The sequence below is a fragment of the Meles meles genome, chromosome 13, assembly GCF_922984935.1.
Source record: "Meles meles chromosome 13, mMelMel3.1 paternal haplotype, whole genome shotgun sequence".
Taxonomy (NCBI): Eukaryota; Metazoa; Chordata; class Mammalia; order Carnivora; family Mustelidae; genus Meles; species Meles meles.
Genome location: NC_060078.1, coordinates 68,155,417 through 68,171,654, shown reverse-complemented (window position 1 = coordinate 68,171,654; position 16,238 = coordinate 68,155,417). Strand labels below are relative to the sequence as shown.

General features: G+C 49.9%; 1 protein-coding gene across 4 annotated transcripts in view; it reads right to left on the bottom strand.

Annotated features, from left to right (window-relative positions):
* Positions 1 to 16,238, bottom strand: part of MXI1 (MAX interactor 1, dimerization protein) — an 82,653-nt gene that overhangs the window by 64,395 nt on the left and 2,020 nt on the right. The window contains exon 1 of one of the 4 annotated variants that reach the window (XM_046026894.1): positions 13,594 to 13,614. The exons of 2 other annotated variants lie outside the window; for them this stretch is intronic. Coding sequence is in view for 1 of the 2 variants with exons in the window: in XM_046026891.1 (XP_045882847.1) it covers positions 964 to 1,036 (73 nt within the window). In the remaining variant the exon portion in view is untranslated. Of the gene's footprint in view, positions 1 to 963; positions 1,220 to 13,593; positions 13,615 to 16,238 lie in introns of those variants that run through there. One more of the 4 variants, XM_046026891.1, reaches the window with a different exon arrangement.

Below are 16,238 nucleotides of genomic sequence, written 5' to 3'. Positions count from 1 at the left end.
TCCCCCTTTAACTCTCCCCATTTCTCACTAAGCGCACCATTTTCACGTATTTCAAACCATTCAGCTGCATTGTCTCAGAGGACATTTTATCCCTTGACACCATAATTTCCAGAGTTCCCACTCTTCACTCCCCAGTCTCTTTACATCTTTTCCAGCCCCAGTCCCTAAATAGGGTACCGTCTCCTCCTACCTGTTTCTCAGACGTCTCCTCCCCACATGCGCGCACCCTCTTCCCCAGTGGCTCCCCAGCAGGCATTCCCCTCCTCGACTCCCAGCCTCGCCTCCTCCACCCCTACCTGCGCCGCCGCCTCCCCCTTCCTTCGGCTCTTTCTTCCCTCCATCCTCCCAAGTCTTCGGGCTGACGCCCACTCTCAACACACCCCCTCCCTCTGCTCTGGCCCACCTCCCCACCTCCCTTCTGTCCCTAGATCCCCGTCCCTCCCCCCTACCTCGTCCCCCTGTCCTCCCCGCACACGCAGGCCCGCGCAGCCTCTCCCGCACCCCTCCCCTCGCAGGCTCTGGGTTCCCACCACCTCCCGCACCCCTCCCCGCCCTCTCTCCCCTCACGCGCACACCCCTCCTCACACCCTTACCACGAACCCCCCTCACACGCGCTCCCCTCCTCGCGCACACCCCCCGCCTCCCCGCACACGCACCTGTCGCACGCGCACCGCTCCTCACACACGCACCCTCCCACCCCTCACACACCCCTGCTTGCACGCGAACCTCCCCTCACACACACTGCTCATGCACGCACCTCTTACACACGCACCCTTCGCGCACGCACCCCTGCCTCCCCTGCTCACGCACGTACCCCTCTCCTCACACGCGCACCCCTTCTCACATCCCCCCCCCCAATACACACGCACCCTCCCTCCCCTCACACGCCACACCGCACTCCGCGCGTGGAGAAGGAGTGCGCGGGCTTAGGTGGTGGCGGAGGCGGCGGCGCCCAGCCGTTACCTCGGTCCCGGCGCTCCAAAAACTCGGCCGCCTCAAGCAGGCGCTGCACGTTGATCATCCGCACCCTCTCCATGGGCACCGCTGGTGGCGACCGGGACCTCTACGCACTCCCTTCCCCGGCCGACAGGAGGCGCCGCAGGCGGATACAGGCCGGTGCCGCCCGGGGACATGTGCGGCGGGCGGGCGGGCCAGCCCGGCCACAGCTCCGCGCGCTCTCCGCCGCCCTTGTCGGCTCCGCAGCGCCCGCCGCCGCCGCCGCCGCCGCCGCAGCCGGCAGCCCGCGCGCGGTTTGTTTACCTCTCCGCGCGAGCACGGGGGAGGGGCGGGCGCAGCACCGAGGCCCGCCCCCGTCCCACCCCTTCCTCTGCCTCCTGGGAAATGTAGTCCCGCCCCTCCCACTGCACATCGGGAGTGGTAGTACACACACCACTTCAGTCGGCCTGCGCCTTGCCGAATTCCGCAATGGTAGCTGGGAAATGTAGTCCCGTTCGAGTTCTGTCTCCAGAGTGTAAAGACGAAGTTTTCTGGGCTTTACTTCTGGGAAGGAAGAATTTGAGCCAGTTTCCGGAAAGCTCTTTTCCCAGCGACTTCCGACGGGTGCCCAGGACCTGGAGCATTCTTTATCTGAAATGCCATGCTCAGTCCTCTCTCTACTACTGCTTTTCCAGGTAACTTACATGCCTCAGTGTCCCCATCACAAAATGTACTGTTCAGGTACTGTTCAGCTGGTGCACACATAAGCATTTGAAAAGCCAAGATCACTGTTCAGAAACAAGGGATGATCCCTCCAGTACCGGAGAAAGTTGCCATGAGGCTCTTCTTCCACCCTGGTTTCCACATAGAGGTAGTTCGGTTTTTCATGGTGTTTGTTTGTTTGTTTTTTAATTGTATGTTTAAAAACTCATTTTGCTTCAGGCCCTTACTAGTGACTTGAGAGGCTAGAAATCCTTTCTAGTATTGCAAGTGAAGGACATAATTCAGTGGGTAAGTGATTTGGTGCTGAAGTCACAAAGGATTCAGTTCAAATCCTGACTCTGCTACTTATACTACCTGTCTGGACTCCCCAAGCCTCATTTCCTCATGTATAAAATAGATATAGTTACTCCATTTATCCGAACATTGAGGGTCTGCCATGTGCCAAGCACTGTACTGGACATAATGTGTACAGTAATGAGAGAAACGGACATAGGTCCTACTCTCAAGGAGTCTATGGGCAATAGGGCTTATTGTGAAGATTAAATGAAAAAATTCCAGCATTTAGTACATGCCACTCAGTTAATGGAAGCTATGACAATTGTTTCCTCTCTTGTTTCCTCCATAGAGAGGGAACTGAAAGCAGTGGCTAAAGAGAGCAGGGACCACATTAAAGGATTGCCAACGGCTATCTTCTCTGCCGTTCTCTTTCCAAGTCCTCAATCTAACAAGCCCTGAAAGTCTAGACCAGAGTTTCTCAACTTCTACATTATTGACATTTCCGGCAAATAATTCGGGTTGGGGGGGGTGGGGGTGGGAGGCGGACATGTGCTTTGTGGGATGCCCAGCAGCATTCCTGGCCTCTACCCACTAGATGCCAGTAGCACACTACCAACCAAAACATCTCCAAACGTTGCCAAATGTCTCTCTGGGCACAAAGTCACTCCCAGTTGAGAACCACTGGTCTAGAGAGAGGAAGGGCAAGAGGGTCATAACTGCTGACTGCTCTAGGAGCAAGCTGGGAATTGTATAAACATCCATAACTTTTTCCCACCCTGATTATTTTAACCTGCTGGTGGACATCCAAAACAACAGGAAGCTCTTGGTGAGGGGAGAATTTCCCCTTCCCTATGGTCATTCCAGTGGCTACTACAGAAAATATCATGTCAGAATGAAAATCTTACTCTCAAAAATGTCATGAGATTCATGCTGCATATTAATGCCCTCTCTCCTTTCACTCTTCTTCTTTTCAATTTCCAATGAAGTCAAAAACTGCAAAATTATGCCAGCCCTTTTAAATATTACATTTAGCACCCCATTTAAGAACCAAATAGATGTCCCATCAAATGCAGGGAGACCCAAAATGAGAGGTGTTCCCAAGCTGTTCACAGGACAATTTTATTGTAAAGACTTTAAAATATGGACCTTACTTTTTCTGTTGTTGGACAGATCACTTCAGATCTGGGGTTTCCCATTGGATACTGGCAACAACCACTCTCAACAAAGGACATATGGGGCAAAGCGAAGAATGGAATTATTTAAAAGAAAATAGCTATCTGCTAAGACCTGTTAGTTAAGGGCAGAAATTACTAGGTGGAAAGTTAGTTTCTACTACTTTCTACTACTTGTAGACTCCTTAAGTTTTAGATGCCAAACTGCTAAGGGCTACTGCAGGAATTTAAAAGAGGTAGGTTAACGACAAATAAAAGTCTCCCCAGTGGGAGATAAACCATGTGACATGCAATCAAAGAAGAAAAAAAAAGTACCAACTGAAAATACACATGGATTTAAATCCATAGATCGTATGCCCTCGCAGGTTATGAAGAGAAAGCATGATGCTCAGTGTACATGCCTGACCTTTCACAGTTGACCTCTGGATGAATTAACCAGCCCTTCTTTTAGAGCCACGGCCAAGAGGGAGAGGAGGAAATGGAAAGTAGGGTGAGAGTCACCAAAAAGGCCCACCTGCCTATGTTGAAGAACAGCAGAGGTAATGGTGATGGAGGGCAGTGGGCAGTGTTAAGGGCAGATTTATATACAGGAAGTCATTCTTTTCCAATAGCAACTGAAGGTGCCATTTCCTTCTCCCTGCTCTGGCTGACTCCTGGAATTCTTGCTTTGGCATTGGCCACAATGGCCTCCCACAGCACAAAGCTTGGGGCTCTAGCCTCAGGAAAGGAATACTCTTCATAAACCATCCCTCAGCGCCAGTCCCAGCCTGGAGGAACCCAGAGGCAGCGGTGGCCTTTCTTTTATTCAAATGAATCCAGTTTGTCCTACAAACGCAGATGGGAAAACTGAGAGAAGAACCAAAGAACCTGGAATCTTACCCACGATCTCTAGTCCTGTCCTCTCCCTAAAGTATCTCTCTCAGAGGAGCCTTATTTGAAAATGGAAAAAGTCCCCCTGAATTCCCCAGGCCTCTCACAAACACAGCCCAGATGGGGATGAGCTGCCTCCCGGAGCAAGCAGGCAAAGCTCTCCATTCTTAGGGGTCCTTTCTGTCAGTTTACTCGATGCAGATTTCCAAAGGACTTATTGCAGATTCATGAACAATGGAAACAGCTCTGTATTACATCTTTTCTGCAGACAGGAGAGATGGAAAGAGGAGAAAGGACCATCAGGTTAAGTTACAAGTCCAAAGTCACTGTACTGGTAACACCTGGTGCTTAAGAGAACTTCCCTGAAAGTGCAAAACGCTTGGTGTGCAGGGCACTGTTTTCTGCCATTATCTGTAAGGACGGGGGGTTTTCAAGCAATGAAGGCTGAAGATGGAGGAAGGGTGAGTCCTGAGCTCCTAAATGAGAGCCTTAACAGTTATACGTTTTTTTCCATCCTCCACCCCAAAATGACAACACAGTCTCCTTCCCCCTCAGGGCCCAAAAACGTGAAGAGCAGCAGAAAACCTTTCCTTCTGCCCAGTGAGTCAGCCTTGCCTAACTTCATGCGTAAGCTCTCCTCAAGTGAGCGGCAGCTCAGAGCTGCGGGTCTGCGTGCAGCCGAGATAAATTTGGGTCTAGAAAGGATGACGTAATGCTAAACCCGAGAGGTAGCTGCCGCCTCCCAGGGCTCCAGTCGCCAGGGCTGCGGGCTGACGTCCCCACCACTCGGAAAAGCACCGAGCCACCCAGGTGCCTGAGCTGGGGAGACAGGGAGAGAAAGGATGTGGGGGCGGGAGCAAACGGCAGGGGGAGGCAGCGTTCGTCTGAGATTGCTGAATCTGGAAGTTTGTTGTTTTTTAACTTCAGTTTTCTGGTGAGATCAGGCCACTGGCAGAGGCTCAAACAGCTGCACTTGACTTCCATCCTGGACTCTCTTCCCCCTTAGAAAAGGGCTTCTTACAATTTTATTAAATGGCCCTTATTACGGCAGCCTATTTCGGTAATTATAATGGATGTGTTAATTTCTCGAATGTCCTTTCGCTTCTTTTTTGCCTTAACTTGGATCCAAGAAGAAATCTGCATTGCAGGACTCAGTTCTTAGGCACATCTAAGAGACCTGCTGCCCCGGAGCACCCATCCCACTTGGGGGTGCAACTGACATGGTCTTCCGGATTTTGGAAAAGGACTTTGCTAGGGACATGCCAAGTTAATGCCCTCCCCCCATAACATTTCATGGTTTATTTCACAGAAGTTTACATCATTAAGCTTCTTTCTCAATCCAGTCTCCATTTTCCATTTTTCAGATGAGAAAACTGAGGGCTAGAGAGATATCATAACTGACCAAAAGGACACACAGGTGCTGTCTATCAAAGCCACCAAGCAAGGATTAGGATTGAGGCCCACAGACTCTCGTCCTGTGCTCTCTATCCATCTCCATAAGTCCTTCTCTGGTTGATTTGTGACATATAAATCAATTAATTAATTAGAATAAGTTTTCTGATTTTTTAAAATTCGTGAGCCCCAAACCTTTAAAAATCAGGTTACATCCCAAAAGCCTGCTTTTGTTCTCCGCTTAAGGTTCATTCTTCTCTAAGGAAAGGGTGGCCTTGGAATCGACTCCCTTGCTGGTGATGACCACAAGCCATGGGCCTAACCTCAATAATCTTTCTTGTATGGAAATGGTTTGCTTCATCGGGAATGCCTCCTGAATACTTTTGTCAAATGACATTTCATCATTTGTTGCTCTAGTCCCTTATTATTCTCCTTTAATTTGTGGTTATAATCATTTATACTGGTAGATTTCAAGACTTTCAGCCATCCCTGGCATATAGCCCACACAGCCATGGTATGTTATTCTTTTGAAACATTGCTCATTCCATGAATTAGTATTTTCCTTAGAATGTTTGCATCTATATTCAAAACCAAGAATATACTATTCATATCTTTTGTTGCATGTATCAGGCTTTGGATCCAATGATCTCTACTTTCAAAGGTAGATGCAACTTGATTTTAAAACCTTTAAAAAAAAAAAAAAAAGATTGCCAGAGGCCTTCCCTGCTGGTAAGAAGATGTCCCACATTCTTGCCACAGCCCTGGGTAACCCTCCCTCCCCCGGCAGGAGCCTGGCTAGAGCTGCCCTGCCCCCATCCACTGGCATCACCACTCCCTTCCAGGCAGCAGAAACTTGTGGCGGTCACTCTTAGGCCCTGCCAGGCCCTGGACACTGTTAAGTCACGCACCCAGCCTGCTGCCTTAGGGCTGAGTTCTCTGCCTGAGATGCACCATTTAGAATAAAAACACCAGGCCCTTCCTTGCCTGCTTAAGGATGAGCGGGATCTTGCCATCTCTTCCAGCTCAGCATTCTGATTCTAGGATTCTGGGATTCCCCAGAAAGCTTGGAAGTTTGGAACAATGTGCTTCCCTTTGTGTACCAGCTTCCACGTCATGACAGCCAACTACGTACAAAGTGCTGCTCATACAGTCCGCTCATGGGCTCCTCTGCACACCTCTGAGACTCCCTGTTTTGCAGATGAGGCCCAGAAAGGTTAAGAGATGTGCCCAAGGTCACATAGGTAATGACCAGATTCAAACTTAGATTTTCTAAGTCTGGAACCCCACAGCATACATCAAGGTTTGTTTCATCAGACCAACCAAACAAAACTGGTTAGGGCAATGGTCTCAACCAAGGGTAATACCATCCCCTGGGAGGCTTTGGAAATAAGTAGGAGAGTCTTTCTTGAGCCTCACAATGACTGTGGGGGTCTGCTGTCAGTAGTGAGTAGGAACCAAGGGTGCTACATCCTGCCGTATTCCGGACTAATCCACATCAGAACAACTGTCTCACCAGTAGCTCCCTTGTTGAGAAACACTAGGTCAGAAGGTTAAAGAGAGAGAACTCATCTTTCATTCAACAACTATTCCTTAAGCATCCGCTCTGTGCTGGGCACTAAGCTAGATGCTGAAGATAGAATCATGAATGAAACCAGTCAATGGACCCGGGACTCATGGTGCTTGTATTCTAGCCCGGCACACGGATGGCAAACAAGCAAACACATGGTAAATTGTGATACGTAGGATAAAGGATAAAATACTAAGTGCAGGATGGCTTCGGGTGGACAGAAAGACCAGGGCAATCACAAGGGCTGTCTAGGCCGGCTTTCTCAAATATTAATGAGGACACAAATCACCTGGAAATCGTGGTGAAATACAGATTCAGATTCAGCAGGTCTGAGGCGGGGCCTGGGAGTCCCGTTTCCGACAAGCTCCCAGCAGAGGCCAAGGCTGCCCGTCTTAGGAGACCATACTCACTCTCAACAGTAAGGGTGAGATAGGAAAGAAACTACTGAAAGGTTTGAAACAAGTCCGCGACATGAACCCAGTTATATTTAAGATCACTCTCGTTTCCTCGATCTCCATTGAGGAGAGGAAGAGGTTGGACCTATGCCGCTTGACCGGAACCAGCTGGCCCACGCGGTCACGGTGGCAGCCAGGTCTACAGCTCATCTCTGCCACTCACACGTGCTTCTCCCCCGCCCCCGCCCACCCCAGCTTCTCTGGCAGAAGCCCTTGGCTCCAAGCAGGGCCAGACCAGTTGCCCTACAAGCTCGAACACCTTCAGCAAACCTCGTACAGCCTGATAGGGTGTGGATTCACATCCCTGACACCCTAGTGTGCAGAGCCACAGGAGCCCTACTGGTTGGGTGAGTTCCCCAGGGGGTGCTGGGCAAGGCAGTACGGCACATGCAAGGAGCAACACCCTAGGACTACTGCCCTTCGGAAAACGGGCCTTAATCTGACTTTCGTGTCAGTACCCAAGGAGCCCTGGAAGGTTTCAGCGGCCTTCTCTCCGCCCTAGGATGAGTGGGAAGTAAAGGAAATCACTCCAGGGAGGCATTCCCCAAGGGTGAACCCTCAGCTGGGACTTCAAACATTCCAGATTCCATCTCTTGCCTCCTGCCCCTTGAGGCCCAACTTCTCCTAAGAAAAAAAAAAAAAAGAAAAACCTAGGTTTGAGCCTCAGCTCCACTCTGTGTTAGCATGTGGCTTTGGGAAACTGAGCCTTGCCAAGGCTGAGGCTTTCCTCATTTACAAATGAGGATAATTCTAGCACTCTCCTATTGGGTGGTTGTGAGGGTTTAATACAGAGCACTTAGCATTGTGCTGGTACATAGTAACTGCTCAGTAAAGGGGGTTATTATCGCTATGCCTTTGGAAAACAGAGACAACATTGCACTTGTCAGCAGTCCCCTTGGGGACAGGTTATCAGACTCCTAGGAGACAGGCAAGAATTATTTATTGGTCTCTATTTGTCTATCATTTGTGCTGGAATATGAGCTGGAACTGGAGACCATACCGTCTGCCCTTTGAAAGCACAGGGCTTGGCTCCTGGCAGGTTTTAGAAATTATCTGTTGAATTGAGCTAAATTTTACAGCTGGTAGAAAGAATGAAAGAAAGTTGCATGCAAGGCACTCAGAGTCTTAGGAGTCAAGAAATATGGTATGGGAGGTTGGGTGTGGTGGAGGAAGAGGGAGATTAACACAGAGATGCCATAGGGTAGCTCTGGGCCCCTGTAGAAAGAAAAGCAGAGGCCACCCCAGCTCCCACCTGCCACCCACGGCCACAAACAGAGCCGCCCTGGGCATGCCCTCCATTTTAATACATCAGTATCAAAATTGTCCCAAATCATCTTTATTCAAGTATTCTTGCTAATGGCCATAAAGACACAAGAGTAGAATATCTCAAACGGTAGGTAATCCAAATCCCTTTTTATTGGCTTTAGTTTGAATTTCCCAATCTCCCCCAGGACACTATGTTTATCTTTCTAATTTTGCTGTGTTTAAATTTCCTTAGCAGATGCTGGAGTTGGATATAAGAGGTATGTGGCCAAGGGCATGTTTGTTATATGGGAGAGTGGGCTTGGGAGGAACACTAGTTATGGACAATCCTCCAAGTACAGAATGCCCCAAAGAACTGAGAGTGGAATGTGTTTATTTACAAGGCTGCTTACAGGGTACTTAGTTTCCTAAGCTCAGGCAGGGGGGAAAAAAAAGTCAGATCTGTAAAAAGTAGAAAGACTAAGACTAAACACAAAAGATTTTAAACACAGGGTTGGGGTAGGGGGTGCAGGGAGGGGAGAGGGACTATTCCTTTAAGGAAATCTAAGATAAATTTTTGTCCCATCTGCAATGATGGCTAGAACCAAAGACACAAAGTCCAAGTCAGATGCAATTCTACATTGTTGGGGTTCACTTTAAGACAAGTGAATTTCTAAAACCTAGCTCTGGAATAGAGTATACACTCCACGCATGAGGGCTGGACGAGCGCAGCACTGCCTGACATAAAGCAGCAGTATGTGCTCTTTAAATATTAGTTGAATGAATGAATGAATGAATGAATGAAGAAATTCACAGAAAAAAATGTAGGGAGAATTCCTGACAAGCAACATAGTTCACAGATTATAAAACGATTTGCCGCAAGGGCCTTTTAAAGAGAGGTTCTCCAATCTAAGTTGCTTTTTTTTTTTTTAAAGTGTTCCTATTTGCGTATATTTCCTGGAGATTTATTGCTCAAAGCAAGGGTCACCTGAACTTTCAAAATGTTTCACAAGCAAGTGGCCTAACCCAACTCGGCCAAGATGAGGAAGCGAAGAAGAAGCCGCCAGCTCTGGAGGGTAGTGGCAAATTCCCATTATCTTTGGCCAGAGAGATCAAGTCAGCTGTTGACAGCTTTCACACCTCCAGCCAGGCCACTCAGGGACAATGATATCAGAGACAATTACTTCCCCTTAGTAGCAGAAGAGCCAGAGAGCAGGTGTCGGTCCCTCTGGAATGGAAGCCTCTCTCCTGTGTGAGCCCAGAGCTCCACCCACCAATCCCAGAGGAGGCGCCTTTGGGAAGACTTTTATTTCTCCTCCTCAGATAAGGCTTGGGTAGCCATCAAGTCACTGTCACTGCCTTTGGGCTCCTCCTGCTTCCTCCAGCCCCCATGTAAAAGAAAATATTTTTTTCTAAATGGCACATTCAAATTAGCTTCATTTTGAAAGACTATTGAGAATGTTGCAATGACCTTTGCAATAACTGGACACACCCTAGGATCAGTAAACCAGGTTTGAGAACTGCTGACTTTATAAGCACCTGACCTGTAAAACAAAAGCCCCGTTTGGGGCTCTGCTTGTAATCCAGTCTCACCACCAGGCAAGAGGCCCAGAAGAGTCTGGTTCTGCCTCTGCTGTGTCATCTTGGGCAAGCCACTGTCCCTCTCTGGGCCTCGGCCTCCCATTTCTACAGTGAGGGTGATGGATGCTGTGACTGCTGGGGCTCCTTCTAGCCCTGACACTCTTATCTTACCACCTGCCTCCTTTAAAAACAAACCCCAGGGGCACCTGGGTGGCTCAGTGGGTTAAAGCCTCTGCCTTTGGCTCAGGTCATGATCTCAGGGTCCTGGGATGGAGCCCCGCATGGGGCTCTCTGCTCAGCAGGGAGCCTGCTTCTCTCTCTCTCTCTCTCTCTGCCTGCCTCTCTGCCTACTTGTGATCTCTGTCTGTCAAATAAATAAATAAAATCTTTTTAAAAAAATAAAATAATAATAATAAAAACAAACCCCAACATGGAGTGGAAAGAAGAATGGGAAAGGCAAGAGAATGGTTCAGCAGGCCAGTCTGCAATATGTGCCCCCCCCCCCGATTTCTGCCTGCTGAAAACTGCTTTCTTCATTCCGCAGGAAGATTCCTATTTCTTGCTGGGTTGTTGCTTTTTTACTCCTTTTTCTCCTCCGTCTCTCTCTCTCTCTCTCTCTCTCAACTCAAAAGCCACAAAACCACAACTCACCTTCCCCAAACGGGTCATTTGGAAGCCAGAGCTGTCGGGGGGTTAGGTGGGTCAGGCCTGTCATACTGGTGGTATCTAAGTGAAGACCAGGCCAGGGCAGCCATGTGCTTCTCCTCCAGAAACCCAGTTTAAATCAATATTTATCCAACTGTATTTATAGAAAGTGGTGGTGGTTGGGAGGAGGGGATGGGGTAAGGAGGCAGGAGGGGATCTACAACAGAATAAGCCACAATGACTGATGCAAATCTTTGTGGCCAATTCGTTTCTGCAGGACCAGGCTTTTTTTTAAAAGGCAAAAGACCAGGCTTTTGATGAACCTGCTGTTGGCCCCAGTACCATAGCAACAGCCCAAGTCCTCTGATATGCCCAGAGGACAGACTTGGGAAAGGCAGCAGGAGGGGGTGGTGTTTCCTAGGAGCCTAAACTTGAGTTAGGGCCAGGAGAGTTGAACAAGTCTGAAAAACAAAAAACAAAACAAAACAAAACAAAATCCTCTCTGGTTGGCTCTTCTGTCCTCAGCCTCACTTCTAAGCCTTTTCTAAGCAGGGTATGTACAGGAAGACCTTGAACAATCAACAGAGTGCTTCAAATACCAGCTCTGCTTTGGGTTGCCGGGTGACCTTGAGCGAGTCATTTTACGTCTCTGGACTTCATTCCTTGGCTGGTAAATGTGTACATGCATATATGCTTAAGACGGCAGGCTCATTCTGGAATCAGAGGCCTACGTTCGAAACTCAGCTCTGCCACTTACTAAAACATATGACCTTTGGGCAAGTTATTCAACATCCCTGCACCTTGGTGACCCCCTCCATAAAATGGGGTAATAAAATTGCACATATCGTGGGGTTGTTGTGAAGACTGGAGGAGATAATGCACATTTAGCCCCATACTTGGTATACAGTCCATGCTCAAAAATGGTAGCCAGTACCTATATTATGCAACGCAGTTAATTGGTGCTGCAACATGCAACCGTCTTCATTTCCCTCAGTTTTCCCTCCAAACTCTTGCCCAGCCATCCTCAGATAAACACCCCCATTTCTGGGTGTGTCAATGGGAGAGAGTTTCCATCAGCCACGAAGCATCAATGAGCAGCTATTGTTTTGTCTTGGAACTGATGGGACCTCCTTCTCCCCCCCACACCAGGAATGGCTCAATTCACTTCTCCGATTTCCTAAGAGCCCCGTGGGTCCCCTCTGTGGTGTGCCCAGTCCCTGGGAGCTCTGGGGCTCTGAAAGCCGCAACAATATCCTCAAAGTCTACTTCTGGCATTTACCAGTGGGCAAAAATCATATTTAAACCTTGGGGGGGGGGCTGAATCTGAGAAACATAATTTAGGATGCAGCAAAAATAAAGACCTGATTTAAGAATGTTCTTTTCACAAAGCCTCCAAAAACCAAATATCCCACTCTACCCCCACCATAAATCAACCCACAGAGTTGTCAGGAAAAAGCAAATGCACATAGTAGATGCTCAATACATATTTGTGGAATGAATGAATGAATTGTAAGGTGCCTACTATGTAGAAATGTGACCTGCTTGAACATTAGTTGCCATTAAAGTCCTCAAGTTTAGCAAGGCTAGCTCTCTAAGCTAGTAACTGATTCACTTTCTGGGTCACAGCAGATGACAGTGGGCACTTTCAACTCTCCAGCCCTAACCTACCATCTCTGTGCAGCCCCTGGTCTTTACAGGCCAAGAGCAACCTGTGTTGGTTACAGGAGAACCTCTTTCCTTGGAAGAGATCAGAATTTCCAACTCTTCTCCAAGCCCCCAGAAAGTCTTTACTGTGTCCCTGGCCTTCAAACCTGATCACTGTGCCATCGCCAGTAAATGACAAATCCAACCAAAGAATGCATATTAAGTGTCTCCTGTATGCCCAGTGGAATGCTATATGCAATGGTGGGATACATTGAAATGCTACAGGTGATCTTTTCCCTTATGCTAATCACCTCCCTGGGAAGATAAAGCTAATACAGGTAGTGGGTAGAAGATTGCATGTTTACTGATGATCAAAGCTCAGAGAAGAGGCTATTTATTGAGCACTTACTATATTCCAGGGACTTTAAATGTTTAAATGGAGCACCTCGTTTAGTTGTTCAGCAATGATATGAGGCTGGTTCTATTGTTACCCTCAATATACAAAAAAGAAATTGAATCTCAGAGAGGCTGGTTAACTTGTACCCGAAGTCACAAAGCCAGTAAGCAGCAAGGAGGAGGAGTCAGGGCCCTGCTCTGGGTTAACTGTAAAGCTCTCAGTCTCTCAATTACCCTGAATTAAGAAATAGCCAGAGGAGGCTCTCAGAGGAGGTGGGAGCTGACCTAGGTCTTGAAGGATGAGTAAGACACAGATAACCCCAGAGGAGTAAGAGAATGAAGCCATTCTGACAGAGGGAAGAGTCTGAGTCAAGCAGAGAGTCATGACCGAGAAACGTGCTTGCCGGTGGACCTGCTGGACAGGAGCAGAGGAGATCAGGAGAGGAAGGCAGGGTGGAGCCAAATGACACCACAAAGCAGCAGTTTCCTCCATCAGGAGGAAGAGGCTGCTCCTCAGCCTGTCCATGCCCCTAGGAAAGCACCTCACCCTCAAACCCAGATAATCCACCCCAGAGAGTAATCCACAACTTCTACTCCCATGTAATTATTCTTCTCTGTGTTAAGCATTGTCCCCCCCCACCCAAGCAACCTTCGCCAGACACTGAGCAGCCCATTACTATCCTCTAGATGTTACCTGTTAACAGCAGCTTCTGCTTGTCCACTGAGCAGCTTTTCTGTGAGTCTGGTTCTTTTTCCCTTTCAGTTTTAATCTTTTCCAAAACAGGAAGTAAATATTTTTCTAACGATCAGTCCTAGGCGGCCACCCGGCCAACCCGTTCACTGGACCCCAAATGGATATAGGAGACCATGCCAGAAGTGACTTACATAAAACTTCTGGTTTTGTGATAACTGGTCCTAGTCTCCATGATTAATATTTCTGGAGCCCTTTAATCCGAGATCCTTAAGGAGTCACATCAATTGGAACGTCAGGAAAATGTACCCACACATCCTTGGGAATCCTTGCCTTGCACAGAGCAGCCAGTTAGTACTGGGTGACTTAATTTGAACACCCTCCCCTGAGGAGCCGCACCATATCTACTGGGAATAATTCAACACTGTGGCCACAGCTTGGTGAGCACTCCTACTACGGAAACCTCAAAGAGGCAATGAAAAGCAGTTCTGGCAACAATGGAAAATAAGGCAAGCTCCTGCCAAGTAAGTACTTTGCAAACAACAGTAAAAACGAAACGTGTGATCTCGTGACCAGGGTCTACTGGTGCATTTCGGGAACGTCTCACAGAACCCGAAATGGAAAATCAAAGGCTGACACCCGTTCTCAGGGGAGAAGAGCGTCCCTTTAAGAAGGGATTGTACCAGCTGGCCACACTACAGCTCCCAGAGATTTCCTGGCTTGCCTCCTGGCTCCACCCACCAGTCTCTGGCCTCAGCAACGCGTGACGTCAGAGAAAACTGAAGCTGGCGATAGGCTGAACAACGCAGCTAGGTCAAGTCCAGTCAGAGGAAAGAAGTTTGTCTCCATGTGGAAACCATGTGTCTCTAGCTGGGAGGGGGAGGAGGAGGAGGCGGAGAAACTGAGATCAAGTGATTACAGGGGAACTGGCTGAAATGAAGGCGGGGAGGTTGTGCACCTGAGCCGGCCAGCAATGCCCTTTGCAGTAGTGACCTAAAAAGAAAAAAAGAAAAAAAAAAAAAAAACTTGCCCAACAAACAAAGCTTGAGCCCCCTCCCATCATAATAATAATTAAACAACTAGGATCCCGGCTTCCTTCCAAAAACCAGGGACCTGAGAAATGCTGGAGTCCTATCGGAACGCCCAGATCCCCCTCCCTCCCCCAACGACTGAATGATGTCAGCGTTTCGGAAAGCGGGGCTCTGAAGCAAAACAAGCCCCGCGCGCGCGGAGCGACCCGCAGTGCCCGAGCCCGGCGCACGCACGACCCGCCCCCCAATTCGCGTTATTGCTGTGCACACGCGGACCGCCGTGACGCGCGGGCATTGTGTGCAGCGAGCAGAAAACAACGGCGAGCCGCGCCAGCGCGAAGAAGCGCCCCCAATAAAATGAGGCAGATGTAGGGCCCGCCGTTTTCCATACCAGGAAACCCAGACCCGGCGGGAGGTGTTGGGGGGGGTACCGAAAGTGGGGAGGATAAAGCAGCCCCCCGTGGGCCGCTTCTGTTTGCAAGGGGCATAATAGAGGACCCGGCGATAGTCGACCGTAGTTTGCTGGAGGTCACCCTCGCCAGCGAGAGCTGTTGGGGAGAGGGCGAGGGGCTGGAGCGGGGCCTCCGCAGCCAAGCCGGGCAAGGCGCAGCGCCCCAAGCTCTCGGGGAAATCTGGGGGCCGTTGGCATCACGTCATGCAGAGCCAAACAGCGGCGGCAAATAGAAGCAAGAGAGCTAAAAATACTCTCCCGGGGAGCCGGCCTGGGGGTGGGGGCAGTGGGGCCGAGGGGCTGATTACGCACACGAAGTTGACTTTGACTGGGGCGCTGAGGTTCCCGAACCCCTCTCGGGGGGCTGCGGGGCTTGCAGCGCTGACGCTCGGGAGAGGGACCGGGAGGAAGCCCCCTGGCTTCCTCGGCCACAGGAGCCCAGCTCCGCTGCAGCTGGCCCGCCCCGTGCCGGGTAGCCCGGCCCGGCGCGCCCGGCCCTCTGCTTACGTGACTGGTGGCCACGCCGGAGCCCCGGCACGGGGTAAACTAGGAGGTGGCGGCGGCAAGGGGGGGGCGGAGGTCTCTGATTGTCTGCGGGTGCGGGGGGGGGGGGCGGGACGCGGTGGAAGCTCCAGCAGCCTCCCTAGTACACCATGCTGGGGGGGGGGGGGGGACCAGGTTTGCCACACACTGCCAAGGTGCCCTCTTTGGGTGCACCCCCCCGCCAGAGTCGGCACCATGGGACAGACTCCGGAGAACCCCGGACAGGGGTGAGGGGTAGCTAAAGAAATCGCGCCCCTCCCCCCTCCAACAAAAGCAAACACGCCAAACAAAACCACGTCTTCACTCAGCTCCCCACCAGCTCTGGCTTTTCAGAAACTACCCTCCTGACGAATGCCCCCCCCCCACCATGAATAATTGCAAACTGAGTCGGCTACGCAGCCAGCGATGCGCCTTTCTGGCAACGCTGGCACTCCGAGAAAACAGGAGAGAAGAGAAAGAAAAGAACACACACAACCGTCCTCCCAACACAGATCCTTGTTTTTGCCTTCAGCCACTGCACAATTGCGCTGGCAACACACGGTTACTTTCACCCCGGAGGCCTGGGGTGTTGGTCAGCTGAGGTGTTTTTGTGTTTGATGACTGTTGTTGTTGTGTTTGGGGGG